The 16,941-nt window shown below is 36.5% G+C and overlaps 2 protein-coding genes and 2 pseudogenes across 2 annotated transcripts; 3 read left to right on the forward strand and 1 right to left on the reverse strand.

Moving 5' to 3' along the window:
* Positions 1-4: 4 nt before the first annotated feature.
* LOC17885731 lies at positions 5-1,978 on the reverse strand. The gene is made up of 6 exons (XM_006291465.2): positions 1,790-1,978; positions 1,606-1,724; positions 939-1,021; positions 579-859; positions 403-496; positions 5-322 (listed from the first exon to the last, which is right to left on the reverse strand). Exons 1-6 carry the CDS (start codon positions 1,959-1,961, stop codon positions 133-135), a joined length of 939 nt encoding a protein of 312 aa, XP_006291527.1. The 5' UTR covers positions 1,962-1,978; the 3' UTR covers positions 5-132.
* A 1,482-nt stretch (positions 1,979-3,460) lies between these two features.
* Positions 3,461-6,741, forward strand: LOC17887411 (annotated as a pseudogene).
* Positions 6,742-8,719: 1,978 nt separating this feature from the next.
* LOC17885718 (probable LRR receptor-like serine/threonine-protein kinase At3g47570) lies at positions 8,720-12,056 on the forward strand. Its single transcript, XM_023783234.1, has 2 exons — positions 8,720-11,387; positions 11,477-12,056. Exons 1-2 carry the CDS (start codon positions 8,720-8,722, stop codon positions 11,836-11,838), a joined length of 3,030 nt encoding a protein of 1,009 aa, XP_023639002.1. The 3' UTR covers positions 11,839-12,056.
* Positions 12,057-13,416: 1,360 nt separating this feature from the next.
* On the forward strand, positions 13,417-16,540 carry LOC17885914 (annotated as a pseudogene).
* Positions 16,541-16,941: the final 401 nt, after the last annotated feature.

Genomic DNA, 16,941 nt, shown 5'->3' on the forward strand with positions numbered 1-16,941 from the left:
TAAGTTATCACAACTTTGTTTGATTTTATTTATGAGGCTGATGTAACTTCAACATGCATTACAAACTTCCATGTTTTTAAAAGTGAATGTGTTCGTGATTGCATTGGTTAGGAAAGCAAATGTAACTCAATTCTAGTTGTTCTTCACAATAACAGTCTTTATGAACTCCATAACTGTTGAAACCAATTGACTCTGATGCTCAGTAAAACAATGATTAGCTCCTTCCACAATCTCCAGCTTGTGGTTCGGTATGATCTTCGCAAACTCCTTCGCATCTTCCACGGATATTACCTCATCACCCGATCCATGAACCGTCAAGACCCTGCCATTACAATCAATCGTGGCTTGTATATAAATACCTCAACAAACGATATGAGTTAGAGAGAAGTCCACAAATGTCACCTGCATTCTTTGTCAATCTTGAGGCAAGCTTCATGCATGTCAGTGTTTAACCTTTCAGTTAAGCTCTCCTCGGTAACACGGTATCCAGATTTTCCTGTAAAATATCAGAGCATTGATAGAGACACTGGAGTTTTGATCTGAGACAAAGCAGGAAAACTAAATGGCAATAACAATACCATCTCCAACATCAATGAATCCTTGTTGCTTAATCTTTTCCAAAAAGTCTTCCCCAAGACGCTCTCTGATGCCTTTTTTCAGTTCATAACGTCCCGAGAGATTGATTACATTGCGGATATCGTGATACTTGGAAGCATAGAGGAGGACCACATCACCTCCCTTACTGTGGCCGAGAATAATAGGAACCACACGGTTCATTTTAGAGAAGTACTGGATAACCGAATGTAAATCATCAGCTTCATGGCTATAATTACCATAATAGAAACTGCCCTCACTCTCTCTGCAACAATGTAAACCCCAAAATGAAATCAAAATTCATTTTCTTTCTTTCAATGATAACGCAAGAAAGAGAAACATACCCATTCCCAGAGAAATCAAAACGATAAGCGCTAATCCCTTCTTTCTCTATAGCCGCAGCCACATTATTCATAATTTGGTTGTTCTGCATAGTTTCACATGCCAAAGACAAGTTATTTCATATGTAACTCCTACCATGTTGTATAGATCATCTTCTACATGTTAGTGTTACTATCAACCAATACAGCATTGCTTACGAATTCTACAACCAGCTAACATAAATTGAACATGGAAGCTCACTGTGAGGAAAAAAGAAAGCACTTTTAAGAGATTTTGAACATATTGCAAACTGTAGTTAAGTGTTTCAGTCAATTAGTGATGTATATAACCTTCAAATCACAATAAAAGCCTTCAAGTCTTAGTATCTAACTCGGACAAAAGCAAACAGCTTGAAGTGTGCCATCAACATTCATACAAATTACAATCAAGAATCACCCATTATCTAATTCTATGAGTAAAAACAAAGAGAGTTCCAACACATTCAAGATGCAAAATGAACAAAATTGACATTAGATTGAACTAAAGGCAAAACCTTTAATCTCAGATCTCAGTCACTAGGAGATAAGAGAAAACAGAGTAAACAAAAAGGTTGCAGCTTTACATTAGTGAATCACTAGGATTCCAGATTCATAACTCGATTAAGGGTAAGTGAGCAAAATAAACTCTAACCTTGTTAGATCGAAAACCATGGCACAAGACAACGATTTCTTTAGAACCAGTATCATGAAGCAGACCTACAAGCTTCTCGTTGTGGCTGTTCGGAATCACAATCTTCTGTTGTGCACAGGCTGAAAACAAATACATGAATTTTCAACATTATGGTAATCGAAAAGGGCGCCATTGTTATACATACCTGAAATCCCCTGAGAAGAATCCATCCTCAAGTTTTTTGCTTTCTTGCAGAAGATTTGGTTGTTGTTAATGGGAAGGCCAACGTTGAAGAAGGGTAGTGTTAGAAAAGGGGATGTTTTGTAAAATAGAGAATCTTGTGGAGTGAAATTGAAGTTATGTGAAAGAGTCCTCATCTGTGCTGTTTCTCATATCGTATCCATGGAATGAGGATGGATTAGTTGATTTTTAAAATAAGAAAACGAAAATGACTAAAACATCCTTTATTATCTTTAAGAGATGCCAAAATTAATATTTGGACTAATGGCTTGGTAACATGAAATTACAAGCTTTTAATTTTGTAGTTTGTAATTTTGTATATGTTCCAGCGATAATATTTATAGGAAAAATTGATTTTAAAGGATATTTTTTTTTCTAATTTGTCCATCTATGCTTTTTTTCAAAGTTTGGTATATTAGGTTTTAGAATAGAAAAATATTCAATTATACCCTTAGTTTGATTTTATGAAAATAAAAGTAAAAAATTTATTGTATAAATAGAATGAAAAAATTAAGAAAATATTCCTTTAATCTTTACAAAATTAGAATATATATATTTTTATCCTTTTTACAAAGTTTTTCTTCTTCGAAATTGAACCAATTGTTTTGAGTTTTTTTTGCTCGTAAGAGTATCTAGTTATCTGATATAAGTTATTCAATAAACACTAATTAATACGCAGAATTCATAATCTAATATCTTCAGAATACAAAAAATGTATTCTAAATATTTTAAAATGATTTTTTCAATGTCAAAATCAAAATATTTTCATCCAAAACTCTTTTTTCTAACTTTAAATATTATTATTCTTTATTTGTTGATATATTTTTACTTTAATTTTTTTTTTAATGAGATTTTATTTATTTAAAATGGTAGTTTAGGTATGACTGACAATTTATTGGAGAAGACTTAGATGGACAAATTCAAAAAAAAAATCCTTTTAAATCAAAACCCCCATATTTATAAACTCTGAATTAAGAAGACTAATTTTGGCGAAAATTAAGGGGACTAATTGTGAGGAATTCCCTAATTGTGATGATATCTAAAACTTAAGAGCCATTTATCATGAATCCATAGTAATATTTTCCCAAGTCACACACTAATGACTAATCACTTTGCTTAACATCTAGAACAAAAGTTTTTTAAATGATTTGGAACCACTAATTACAAAAATAACCATTAGCTCTTTTTTCAATATTCGTTGAGCACTTGCCGTTTTTAATAGCAAAAAACACCACACAGTTCATCCATCATTCAGAAGTCCAAAAGTCACCTTCTTCAAACTCTTTCCCCCACTAGGTTTGAACTTTTTTGAATCAACCTATTTAACTTTTGTTCTTCAATTGTTTCATTTACAGATTCTTCTAAAACTATTTTGTAATAATAAAACACTAAACTTGCTCTATATTTGGAGGTTGTCCAAAGAGACTAAAGAGATATGCTTTAAAATATGCTCTGTTTTTGAATTTTGATGACGCTGTCATCGAGTTTTTTTCTCCGGTCAAGGTAATCAAACTGTGAGAAAAAGTCAACATAATGACACAGACATTTACTTCTCTTTGGCAAAAAAAAAAGTCTTTGAAATGCATTTGCTTCTATTTTCTTCAACAAGTTGCATTACCTGCAAGTAATGGCAAGTATGAGACAATTCCTTTTGCCGTCTTTCGTTTCTCTCTTGTTGTTACTTGAAACATTTTGTTATACAGATGGTGATGAGACTGATAAGCAAGCGTTGCTGGGGTTCAAGTCTCAGGTTTCTGTTGACAAAAGAGCTCTCTTGTCCTCATGGAATCAATCATTCCCTCTCTGCAACTGGACTGGAGTTACATGTGGCCGCAAACACAAGAGAGTTACACGTTTAGACCTTGGAGGATTGCGATTAGGCGGAGTGATATCACCATCTATTGGTAATCTTTCTTTTCTCATATCACTTAATCTCTCTGATAACTCTTTTGGTGGTACCATTCCACAAGAGGTTGGAAACTTGTTCAGACTTAAGTACTTGTTTATGAGCTTCAATTTTCTCAGAGGAGGAGTTCCAATTTCTCTATTTAATTGTTCTCGGTTGGTGGAGATTTTCTTATTTTCAAATAATCTTTGAGGAGGTGTTCCTTCAGGAGTAGGGTCATTGACAAAGCTTCGTACTTTAGATCTTGGTAAAAACAACCTTGAAGGGAAGCTTCCTGCATCTCTAGGAAACTTGACACTACTCATGCAAGTTAGTGTCACCAATAACAATATGGAAGGAGAGGTTCCGGATGATATAGCTAGATTGGCTCAAATGGTGGCTATTGATTTATCACTGAACAACTTCTCAGGTTTCTTTCCTCCCTCCATCTACAACTGGTCCTCAATTGAGTTTTTAAACATCTTTGGTAATGGCTTCTCGGGTAGCCTGAGGAATGATTTTGGTAATCTCCTACCAAAACTCCGAGAGGTGTATATGGGAACAAATTATTTAACAGGAGCCATTCCAGCTACACTTCCCAATATCTCAAATCTTCAAGGATTGAGGATGGAGTATAACAATCTGAGAGGAAGTATTTCTCCAAGCTTTGGGAAAGTAGAGAAGCTGCAAATCCTAGCACTTCAAAGTAATGGTTTTGGAAGTTACTCTTTTGGAGATCTTGATTTTATTGGTGCTTTGAATAACTGCACCAAACTACAAAGATTATATGCTGGTCAAAATAGGTTGGGAGGTGACTTGCCTACCTCTGTTACCAATCTTTCCACAAAGCTCATCACTCTAGACCTTGGAACAAATCTCATCTCTGGAACCATTCCTCGTGACATTGGGAATCTTATAAGCCTACAAACACTTTGGTTGCAGGAAAATTTGTTGACTGGACCACTCCCAACCTCTCTTGGGAGGGTTTCAGAACTAGGGGAATTAATAGTATTTTCAAATAGAATGTTAGGTGAGATACCATCTTCTATAGGCAACCTCACTCAGCTACAAAGACTCCTTTTATACAACAATAGTTTTCAAGGAATTATTCCTCCAAGTCTCGGTAACTGTAGGTACTTGGGACAATTGTTGATAGGGTCTAATAAGTTGAATGGGAGTATACCTAACGAAATTATGAAAATTCAGCCCCTTGTTCGCCTTAACATGTCTGGTAATTCCTTGATCGGCACTCTGTCAGAAGATATTGGAAAACTACAAAATCTTGTTACACTATCACTTGGGAATAATAAATTATCAGGACATCTCCCACAAGCCTTAGGGAAGTGTCTTTCTATAGAAGTCTTTATCTTCAAGAAAATTCTTTTGTTGGAAATCTTCCAGATATAAAAGGGTTGGTGGGTGTTAAAAAGGTTGATTTTTCGAACAATAATTTCTCTGGAAGTATACCTGAATACTTTTCAAACTTCTCCTCGTTAGAGTATCTCAATCTATCCGCTAACAATCTTGAAGGAAGGGTTCCAGAAGAAGGAAAGTTTCAGAATTCTACTATTGTTTCGGTATTTGGAAACAAAAATCTTTGTGGAGGCATCGAGGAACTGAAACTAAAACCATGCTTAGAACAAGTACCAGTAGTGGATACTAAGCATTCGTCTCATCTGAAGAAAGTTGCAGTTGGACTAAGCGTAGGCATAGCCTTGCTTTTGTTTCTCTACGGTTGTTCAACAGAAGAAAGAAGAAGCAGCAAAGCAATAATCAAACTCCTTCCACTTTAGGGGCATTCCATGAAAATATGAGCTATGGAGATCTCCGAAATGCGAAAAATGGCTTCTCTTCGAGCAATATTGTTGGCTCGGGCAGTTTTGGCACTGTGTTTAAGGCATTTCTCCCGACTGAGAACAAAGTTGTTGCGGTGAAAGTTCTAAACCTACAGAGACGTGGAGCGATGAAGAGCTTTATGTCAGAATGTGAGTCTTTGAAGAACATAAGACATCGTAATCTTGTGAAACTATTGACATCTTGTGCTGGTATTGATTTCCAAGGAAACGAATTTAGAGCTCTCATATATGATTTCATGTCGAATGGTACCTTGGATATGTGGTTGCACCCTGAGGAAGTCGAAAAGATTTGTAGTCCGTTAAGAGCCTTAACACTTCTTGAAGGCTTAACATTGCCATAGATGTGGCTTCCGTTTTAGAGTATCTTCATGTCCATTGTCATGAGCCTATAGCTCATTGTGATCTTAAGCCAAGCAATGTCCTCCTAGACAATGATTTGACTGCCCATGTTAGCGACTTTGGTCTTGCTCAGCTTCTCCTCAAATTCGATACAGAGTCCTTCCTCAACAACCTAAGCTCCGCCGGCGTAAGAGGGACCATCGGCTATGCTGCACCTGGTAAGCTATCACACATTTGTAAAACTGAATAAATTGAAGTTGGTGTACTCTCTAATCATTGAAATGTTTTTATTGTTGTTTATGTAATATATGGAGCAGAATATGGAATGGGAGGACAACCATCAATACATGGTGATGTTTATAGCTTTGGGGTTCTCGTTTTGGAAATGTTCACTGGGAAAAGACCAACCAATGAGTTATTTGGTGGAAACTTTACCTTACACAGCTACACCAAGTCTGCGTTGCCGGAAAGAGTATTGGAGATTGCAGATGAATCGATTCTTGACAATAATCTTAGAGTCGGTTTCCCTGTTGCAGAGTGCTTGACACTAGTTTTGGAAGTGGGACTTAGGTGTTGTGAAGAATCTCCTACGAACCGGTTGGCAACAAGTGAAGCCACAAAAGAGTTAATCTCAATCAGGGAAAGGTTCTTTAAAGTGAGACATTGAAGTGTTTATGCTTTCCTCTAGCTACAACCTACAAACATGGCAACCCACTTAACTTCATGTGAGATCTATATAATATTTGTGTTCTAAATTCTTAGAAACATACTAAGAAGGCTTTGCACAATATTGTTAATGAATGTTTGTGTTATATGCAGACGATGTATGAATGCATGTATACCAGCTTTATACTTTTCCTCATCCCTCAATTTTCTATTAGGTTTTTCTCAGTTTTCTTAGGGGAAAGTTATGGTTTTTCTGTGTTTGTGTTTTCTTTTGCATAGTGATCATCCGAATGATCAAGAGAAGTAATTCTACTAATGAGGCTGATCTTAGCTTAAAACAGAGAGATTGTAGACAGAGATTGGCTGCAGGCCTGCAGCGTCTTGATACCCCCATTGAGGATGCCCTAAGTACGGACTGTATAGTCAAAATCCTTAATGCAATTTTTAATCCTCACTATATTTATCATCTCAAACAATATATACGTATAGTGAAAGTTATATCTTGAACTATTGATTTGATACAAAACTTTTCAAAAATGAAATATAATATTTTTTTGGTCTCTTAGGACAAAAGTAAAGGTTGAAGCCTGGCCAAAAAAAAAGTCTTTCACTAAAGGTGTTGGTGATTGTATTGGTAAATAAAGCAAATTTAATTGTTGTTCTTTACAATGACTGTCTTTTTGAACTCCATAACTGTTGAAACTAAGTTCCTTCCACAATCTCCAGTAGGTGCTAGGTAGATGATCCATGAACCGTCAAGATTACAAATAGACACTCCCGTAGCGCCGTGGCACAAGACTACAATTTTTGTGGAACCAGTTTCTTTCATGAAGCAGACCCGCCAGCTTCTCGTTGTGGCTCTGTTCGGAATCACGATCCTCTGTTCTTGAATCCCCTGAGATGAATCCATTTTCAACTTCTTTGCTTTGTTGCAAGAGTCTAGAGGTTTAATTGTTCTTGATGGGAAGGCAAACGAACCGATTGGCAAATGGCAACCAGTGAAACCACAAAAGAGTTAACCTCAATCAGAGAGAGGTTCTTTCTTGTTCGGAAGAGCAAGAAAACCTTGAAGTGTTTATGGTTTTGTCTTAAAACATATATCTTCTTTCATGATTTGTGGTTTTACTCAGTACATACTTATGCTCGCAGAATATTCTTAGTGACTGTATAGTGTTATTTCATATTTGTAGACAATAGATGACTGTTGTGCCCAATGCTACAGTATTTGGATTTTCTCTGTTTTTATGTGTTTATGCTTCGTTTTTCCTCAATGATCAGTTTGAGGTTTTTATAAAAATCTGGACGACCAAGATATGTTTTGAAGACAGTGCGTAGTAGTAGTGAACAAGTTAGGTTCCTAATAATTTATCTTTTGGTATTCTTTTTACTTGGTACACAAGTTACTGATCTAACTGATTTAGACAGTCCCATATATATGTATGAACTGCGAATGATTTGATGACTTCATTGATCGATCAGTCTTTTGTTAATGATAAAAGAAGTGTTTTTTTTTTTTGGATAAATATCTGAAAGGAGAATTTTGTAACGTGTGTTTTTGATCAAGTCATCTTGGTTTGGTGCTTGGATACATAGTGATATTTCAAGGTTTAGGTTATATAACACGTCTCTCGTAGGTCAAGACAGATAGGTCAAGATCCAAGTGATCTGTTTGGATGATGCTTCTCATAAATAATTTGGTCCAAGAAATCAACCCGTGAAGAAATTTTGATATATATATATATCCAAACCGATATATATATCCAAACCGTGTTTTTCTTTGAGATCTACGAACGTTCAGTTATAAAATAAGCTAGTTCGGAGTGATGAATACAAGACTTAGTCAATTTGTTGAATTCTTAATTCGTAAACCGACAATGTATACAGCAAAGTCGTGAAATGGTTTTGTCTTTTTTAGAAAAGCTACTTGACTTTCATTGCAACATGGTTTGTAAACATTAACTAATGCATTTAATTTGTATACTCTTTCAGTTTTTTTTTTCTTTCTATAGAAAGCCATTAATGTAATCATTCAAGTAGCATTATCACTACAAGATGAAGGCATTTTGCAATTGCTTCGTCCCTTATATCACTTTCTTTGCAAAAGAACTCCACAATCTTTGAACCAATAAGAGAGAAAAAAAGTAGAAGCATGAGACTGTTGTTTCTCTTACTTAACGCTCTCATGTTACTTAAAGCATATGGTATTATTACTGATGAAACTGATAGACAAGCCTTGCTGGAGATGAAGTCTCGAGTTTCTGAAGAGAGAAAAGTTGTCTTGTCCTCATGGAACAACTCATTCCCACTTTGCAACTGGAAGGGGGTTACATGTGGCCGCAAACACAAGAGAGTGACTAGTTTGGACCTACGAGGATTGCAATTGGGAGGAGTAATATCACCATCTATTGGTAATCTTTCTTTTCTCATATCGCTTAATCTCTCTGGAAACTCTTTTGGTGGTACCATTCCACAAGAGGTGGGAAAGTTGTATAGACTTGAACGATTGGATATGAGCTTAAACTTTCTAGGAGGAAGGATTCCAACGAGTCTGTCTAATTGCTCAAGATTGCTGTATCTTTATTTATATTCGAATCATCTTGGAGAAAGTGTTCCTTTAGAACTAGGGTCGTTGAAGAAACTTGTTAGTTTAAATTTTGGTCGGAACAACCTGGAAGGAACACTCCCCGCATCTATAGGAAACTTGACATCCCTTGTATATCTTAACTTTGGAATTAATGATATACAAGGAGGTATTCCAGATGGTATAGCTAGAATGACTCAGTTGGTGGGTCTTGAAATATCAGGGAATAATTTCTCAGGTGTTTTTCCTCCTGCTATCTACAACGTGTCTTCACTTGAGCTTTTATACATGTTTAGTAATGGCTTTTGGGGTGATCTGAGGCCTGATTTTGGTAACTTGTTACCAAACCTTAAAGCGCTAACCATGGGGGATAATCATTTCTCTGGAGCCATTCCAACTACACTTCCCAATATTTCGAATCTTCAAGAATTCGGAACAGAGTCTAATAATTTTACGGGAAGTATTCCTCCGAGCTTTGGTAAACTAAGAAACTTGCAGTATCTGTCTCTTCTTGGTAATTCTTTGGGAAGTGGTTCGTTTGGAGATCTTGAGTTTCTTGGTGCTTTGACTAATTGTACCCAACTACAAGTGTTAGATGTTGGTGACAACAAGTTTGGTGGTGACTTGCCTACTTCCATTGCCAATATGTCCAAGAACCTCAACTATTTAAGCCTTCAAAAAAATCTCATCTCTGGAAACATTCCTCATGACATTGGAAATCTCATAAGCCTACAATCATTTGGGTTGAACGAAAATATGTTGACAGGACCACTCCCAACCTCTCTTGGTAAGCTTTTAGGATTGGGGGAACTAAGTGTCCACTCAAATAGAATGTCAGGAGAGATACCATCTTCTTTAGGCAACCTCACTTTGTTACAAAGACTTTATCTGTTCAACAATATTTTTGAAGGGACTCTTCCTCCGAGTCTTGGTGATTGTGTTCATATGCTCGATTTACGGATTGGCTATAATAAGTTGAATGGGGATATACCTAAAAGCATTATGCAAATCCCAACACTTGTTACCCTAGGATTGTCAAATAATTCATTATCTGGTTCTCTACCAAATGATGTTGGAAAATTACAAAATCTTGTTGTGTTATCACTTGGGAATAATAAATTGTCGGGACAAATCCCACAGACGTTGGGAAAATGTCTCTCGATGGAACAACTTTATCTGCAAGGAAATGATTTTGATGGAGATATTCCAAATATAAAAGGGTTGGTGGGTGTTAAAAGACTCGATTTCTCAAACAATAATCTCTCTGGAGGTATACCTGAGTATTTTGCAAACTTCTCTTCGTTGGAGTATCTCAATCTATCTTTTAATAATTTTGAGGGAAGGGTGCCAGAAGAAGGAAAATTTCAGAATGCTACTATAGTTTCAGTGTTTGGAAACAAGAATCTATGTGGAGGCATTAGAGAGCTGCAACTTAAGCTATGTCTCGCGCAAGCAACACCAAATGAGACAAACCATTCCTCTCGTTTGAAGAAAGTTGTGATTGGTGTCTGCATAGGCATAGCTTTGCTTTTGTTGTTGATCATAGTCGTAGTTTCTCTGTGGTTAAGAAAAAGAAAGAAGAAACAGATTAATAATCAGACTTCTTCCTCGTTGGGGGACTTCCATGTAAAGATAAGCTATGGAGATCTCCGGGACGCGACAAATGGATTCTCTTCAAGCAATTTGATTGGCTCAGGCAGTTTTGGTACTGTGTTTAAGGCATTGCTCCCCACGGAAAAAAATGTTGTTGCGGTGAAAGTTCTAAACTTGCAGAGACATGGAGCAATGAAGAGTTTTATGGCAGAATGTGAATCTTTGAAGGATATTAGGCATCGTAATCTTGTGAAACTGTTAACTTCTTGTTCGAGTATCGATTTCCAAGGAAACGAATTCAGAGCTCTCGTATATGAGTTCATGCCTAATGGAAGCTTGGATATGTGGCTGCACCCAGTGGAAGTCGAAGAGATTCGTAGGCCCTCAAGAACCTTGACACTTCTTGAAAGACTCAACATTGCTATAGACGTGGCCTCTGCTTTGGACTATCTTCATGTTCATTGTCATGAACCTATAGCCCATTGTGATCTTAAGCCAAGCAACGTCCTCCTAGATGATGATTTGACTGCTCATGTTAGCGACTTTGGTTTGGCTCGAATTCTCCTCAAGTTCGACCAGGAGTCTTTCTTCAACCAACTAAGTTCAGCTGGCGTAAGAGGAACCATCGGCTATGCTGCACCAGGTAAAACCATTACACATCTATTAAGAAAATCAGTATATTATATTTGCATTAAAACCTTGTTGTTGTTGTTTTTGTGAATTATTGTGCAGAATATGGAATGGGAAGGCAGCCTTCAATACATGGTGATGTGTATAGCTTTGGGATTCTCCTTTTGGAAATGTTCACTGGAAAACGACCAACCAATGAGTTATTTGGTGGAAACTTCACCCTGCACAACTACACCAAATCGGCGTTGCCAGAGAAAGTCTTGGACATTGTCGACGTATCAATTCTTCACAGCGGTCTCAGAGTCGGTTTCCCTGTGTCTGAGTGCTTGACAATGGTTTTGGAATTGGGACTTAAGTGCTGTGGAGAATCCCCGATCAACCGGTTGGCGATGAGTGAAGCTGCAAAAGAGTTAATCTCAATCAGAGAGAGGTTCTTTCAAACCAGAAGAACAGCCAGACGTTGAAGTGATTATGGTTTCTTCTACAGACTTTGCTACCTATGAAATAAAGGCTCGTTCTCATCAGGCCTATCTAGCTAATGTCATAATCTCTTCTTCATTAATTCGTGTTTTCATTTTTTTTTTTTTTACCTCTATGTAAGTGTAACGTACCTATGCTTGCAGAATATTATCCAGAAATGCTCTGTTTTTTGGAAGACAAAATAACGAAAAGATGTGTTTTAAGCCATTATAAATACAACTATCCATCAAAATCGTTATTGGCTTGGTTTTAGCTTTTAAAACGTCAAAACTCAAAAGTGTGCATAATTTTGTTTGGGTATATCTTATTCTTGGATTTGCTAAAACATTTTAAGGATAGGTGTAAATCTTAAATAAATATTTAAAATGTTTTAAACATAAATATTTAAAATGTTTTAAACATAAATATTTAAAATGTTTAAAACATTTAAAACATCGAAATAAATCATACCTATTCCAATTAAGTTACTTATCCCAAATGGTATCATTCAACCTTCTACATATCAGAGAACTCAAAAAAAAAAAAAAAAAAAAAGTCAACGAGTTGGGTGTGAGACAGTGATACACTAAAATCTGCAAGGTGGCTAAGGTAAAGCATCTCTACTTGGATCATGCTCGTTGTGCTTCACAGGCACAAGTCAAACACTCTCATTTTCTTCTGCATTTAATTCTCCTGTTAATAGCTTTATCATTTTTATTTGATTTACATTTCCTATGAACCACTAGATTTTGCCTCCTACATATAAACTCGGATGCAAAACTAGATTTTCGTCTTTAATTTTCTTAAAACAACATGTTATCAGATATTATATAGTATATTTATCTAATGTCATACTTCTTCATTAGTATGTGGCTTTCTCTTTCTTTTTTTGCCACTATGTAACGTACCTATGTTTGCAGAATATTGTCTGGAAATGCTCTGTTATTTTGTATACAAAAATACGTAAAGGCCAATAATAATTAAATCATCGAACGTTGGAGTCGAATCAAAATTTAATGAGTGTGATATAATTTAGTTTTGAAGTTGAAGACGTTTTAAAAAGTGTGCACATCCATCATCCATCATCCATGGGTAAGCGAATTCTATAAGACGTATTTACATGCTTTGATATATCTATTGATTGCTAAAATCTTGAGCTTCTAGTACTCTGTTTAATGAGTATATTCATCACTAGCTTAAGGTCTAAAATGAGTAACATCTCTAGAGAAAAACCCCAAAAAATAATAATAATGGAAGGGATAATGCAACGTTTAAAAAGCAGCAAATCATTTCCTCTCTGATGCATACGTTATGAGTTTAAGCAACACACATGTCAACGTTCATGCCAAAACAAATTACTCTGTTCATATCATAAACCCAACATGTGTATAGATACGTCTTAGACAGTTGACTTCTTGACTTTGAAAGAGTCTAGACGGCAAGATTGAAGAGTTCATGTCATTTTCGGAAATGTCTCTTTTGCTTCGTCCTTTATAATCACTTTCCTACGGATTATGAGAACCTCCAAAAGCTTCAAAAAAGGTAAAAATATATATATAACAAAGAAACAAAACTTGAAAATCATGACACGATTGTTTCTATTACTTGCTTTCAGTGCTCTCATGCTACTTGAAGCATATCGTTTTACTGATGAAACTGATAGGCAAGCGTTGTTGGAGTTCAAGTCTCAAGTTTCTCAAGACAAAAGAGATGTGTTGTCCTCATGGAATCACTCTTTCCCTCTTTGTATACAAAGAGAGTTACATGTGGCCGCAGACACAAGAGAGTTACACGTTTAGACCTTGGAGGATTGCAATTAGGAGGAGTGATATCACCATCTATTGGTAATCTTTCGTTTCTCATATCACTTAATCTCTCTGATAACTCTTTTGGTGGTACCATTCCTCAAGAACTTGGAAACTTGTTTACACTTCAACACTTGTTTATGAGTTTGAATTTTATACGAGGACGGATTCCAATTACTCTATAAAACTGCTCTAGATTGTTGAACCTTCGATTATATTCAAATAATCTTGGAGATGGTGTTCCTTCAGAACTAGGGTCATTAACAAGACTTGTTACTTTATATCTTGGACGAAACAACCTCCAAGGGAAGCTTCCCGCGTGGCTAGGTAACTTAACATCAGTCAGATATCTTGGCTTTGGAGGTAACAATCTACAAGGAGGAGTTCCAGATAGTATGGCTAGATTGACTCAACTGATGCATCTTGAATTGTCCACCAACAACTTCTCAGGTGTTTTTCCTCCCGTAATCTACAATATATCCTCACTTCTGTGGTTAAACATCTTTCAAAATGGTTTCTCGGGTAGCTTGAGGCCTGAGTTTGGTAATTTGTTACCAAAGCTTCAAGAGATATATATGGGAAACAATGATTTCACTGGTGCCATCCCAACATCACTTGCTAATATCTCAAATCTTCAAACTTTTCGAATGGAGTATAATAATCTTACGGGAAGTGTTCCTGTGAGCTTTGGAAAACTACGGAATTTGAAGTCTCTATCTTTTCTTGGTAATTATTTGGGATGTCACTCTTCTAGAGATCTTGAATTTCTTGGTGCTCTGACTAACTGCACCAAACTAGAAGAGTTAGATGTAAGTGGAAATAGGTTGGAGGGTGACTTGCCTAACTCCATTGCCAATTTTTCAAGGAAGCTCATCTCTTTACACCTTGGAAACAATCTCATATCTGGAACCATTCCTCATGATATAGGGAATCTTATAAACCTACAAACACTTACCTTGGCGAAAAATCTATTGACAGGAATACTCCCAAACTCCCTTGGGAAGTTAGTAGACTTGGGAGAAGTTTCTTTCAATTCAAATAAACTGTCTGGAGAGATACCATCTTCTATAGGAAACATCACTCGTTTAGAACAACTTTATTTGTCCAACAATAGTTTTGAAGGAACTATTCCGCCGAGTCTTGGAAATTGTAGTCACTTGTTAGACTTACGGATTGGTTATAATAAGTTATATGGAGCTATACCAAAGGAAGTTATGCAAATCCCAACCCTTGTTTATCTAAGCATTACTGGGAATTATTTGACTGGTGTTCTACCAAGTGATGTTGGAAGACTACAAAATCTTCTTTTACTATCACTTGGGAAGAATAACTTATCAGGGCAACTCCCACAAGCCTTGGGAAAATGTTTTTCGATGGAACGTTTATATCTTCAAGGTAATTCTTTTGATGGAGATATTCCGGATATTAAAGGGTTAGTGGGTGTTACAAGAGTTGATTTCTCTAACAATGATCTTTCTGGAAGTATACCTGGATACTTTGCAAACTTTGCTTTGTTAGAGTATTTAAATTTATCTTTTAACAAGTTCGAGGGAAAAGTGCCTACAGAAGGAAAATTTCAGAACTCTACTGTAGTTTCAGTATTTGGAAACAAAAATCTATGTGGAGGCATCAAGGAGTTTCAACTAAAGCCTTGCCGAGCGGAGACAAGGCATTCGTCTCATTTAAGAAAAGTTGCAATTGGAGTGAGTGTAGGTGTAACTTCACTTTTGATGTTGTTCATTGCTTTAGTTTCTCTGATTTGGTTCAGAAAAAGAAAGAAGAACCAACATACCGATAATACAGTTCCTTCCACATTGGAGATATTCCATGAGAAGATAAGTTATAGAGACCTCCGAAATGCGACAGATGGCTTCTCTTTGAGCAATATGGTTGGATCAGGCAGTTTTGGTACTGTGTTTAAGGCATTGCTCCCGACTGAGAACAAGATTGTTGCAGTGAAAGTTTTGAACCTGCAAAGACATGGAGCGATGAAGAGCTTTATGGCGGAATGTGAATCTTTAAAGGACATAAGGCATCGTAATCTTGTGAAACTATTGACAGCTTGCGCTAGTGTTGATTTTCAAGGAAACGAATTTAGAGCTCTCATATATGAGTTCATGCCTAATGGAAGCTTGGATATGTGGCTGCACCCAAGGGAAGTGGAAGAGATTCGTAGGCCCTTAAGATCCTTGACACTTCTTGAAAGGATCAACATTGCGATAGACGTGGCTTCGGCTTTGGATTATCTTCATGTTCATAGTCTTGAGCCTATAGCTCATTGCGATCTTAAGCCAAGCAATGTCCTTTTAGACGATGATCTAACTGCCCACGTTAGCGACTTTGGTCTGTCTCGGCTTCTTTTCAAATTCGAAAAGGAGTCCTTCTTTAACCAACTAAGCTCAGGTGGTGTTAGAGGAACCATCGGCTATGCCGCACCAGGTATATATCACACATTCTTTAATGTTATATGAAGAAATCAGTATATTCTTTTTGACACTACAATCTTCTTGTTTTTGTTTTCTGTGAAATATGGTGCAGAATATGGAATCGGAGGGCAGCCTTCAATACAGGGGATGTGTATAGCTTTGGGGTTCTCATTTTGGAAATGTTCACTGGAAAAAGACCAACGAGTGAATTATTTGGGGGAAACGTTACCTTACACAGCTACACCAAATCAGCGTTGTCGGAAAGAGTATTGGACATTGTAGACGAATCGATTCTTCACAGTGGTCTTAGAGCCGGTTTCCCAATTACTGAGTGCTTGATATTAGTTTTTGAGATGGGACTTAGGTGCTGTGAAGAATCACCTACAAATCGGTTGGCAATGATGAGTGAAGTTCTCAAAGAATTAGTATCAATCAAGGAGAGGTTCTTCAGAGACAACAGGACAGCTCGACGTTGAAGTGAAATATAGGCTCATTCTGTTCACGGCCTATATAATTTCTTCTTATAATGTGTGGTTTTGTTCTTTTTCTCATACTTATGCTTACAGAATATTGAACTTCTCTATTGCTCTGTTTTTTGGCCATTAGGCTAATGGCCTTGTCTCACTCTTTCTTGCGTTCACCTATAAATTGGTGATTCTTCTTCCTTGATCATTGGTTAAAGATTTGATCACACTTGTCTTAAAATGACTCCACAAAAAAAACGTTACTTGGGACGTACGTAGGTAATTTGTTTTACAAAATTAGCCGTATGCGGGTAGACATGTGCATGGTTTTCTCGGTTAAACTCATTTTTAGGGTCGGTTACAGTTTATTTTTTTTTCAGGTTCTGGAAAAAAAACAAGGTCTAAATAAAACC

The sequence above is a fragment of the Capsella rubella genome, unplaced genomic scaffold, assembly GCF_000375325.1.
Source record: "Capsella rubella cultivar Monte Gargano unplaced genomic scaffold, Caprub1_0 scaffold_5, whole genome shotgun sequence".
NCBI classification, from domain to species: domain Eukaryota; kingdom Viridiplantae; phylum Streptophyta; class Magnoliopsida; order Brassicales; family Brassicaceae; genus Capsella; species Capsella rubella.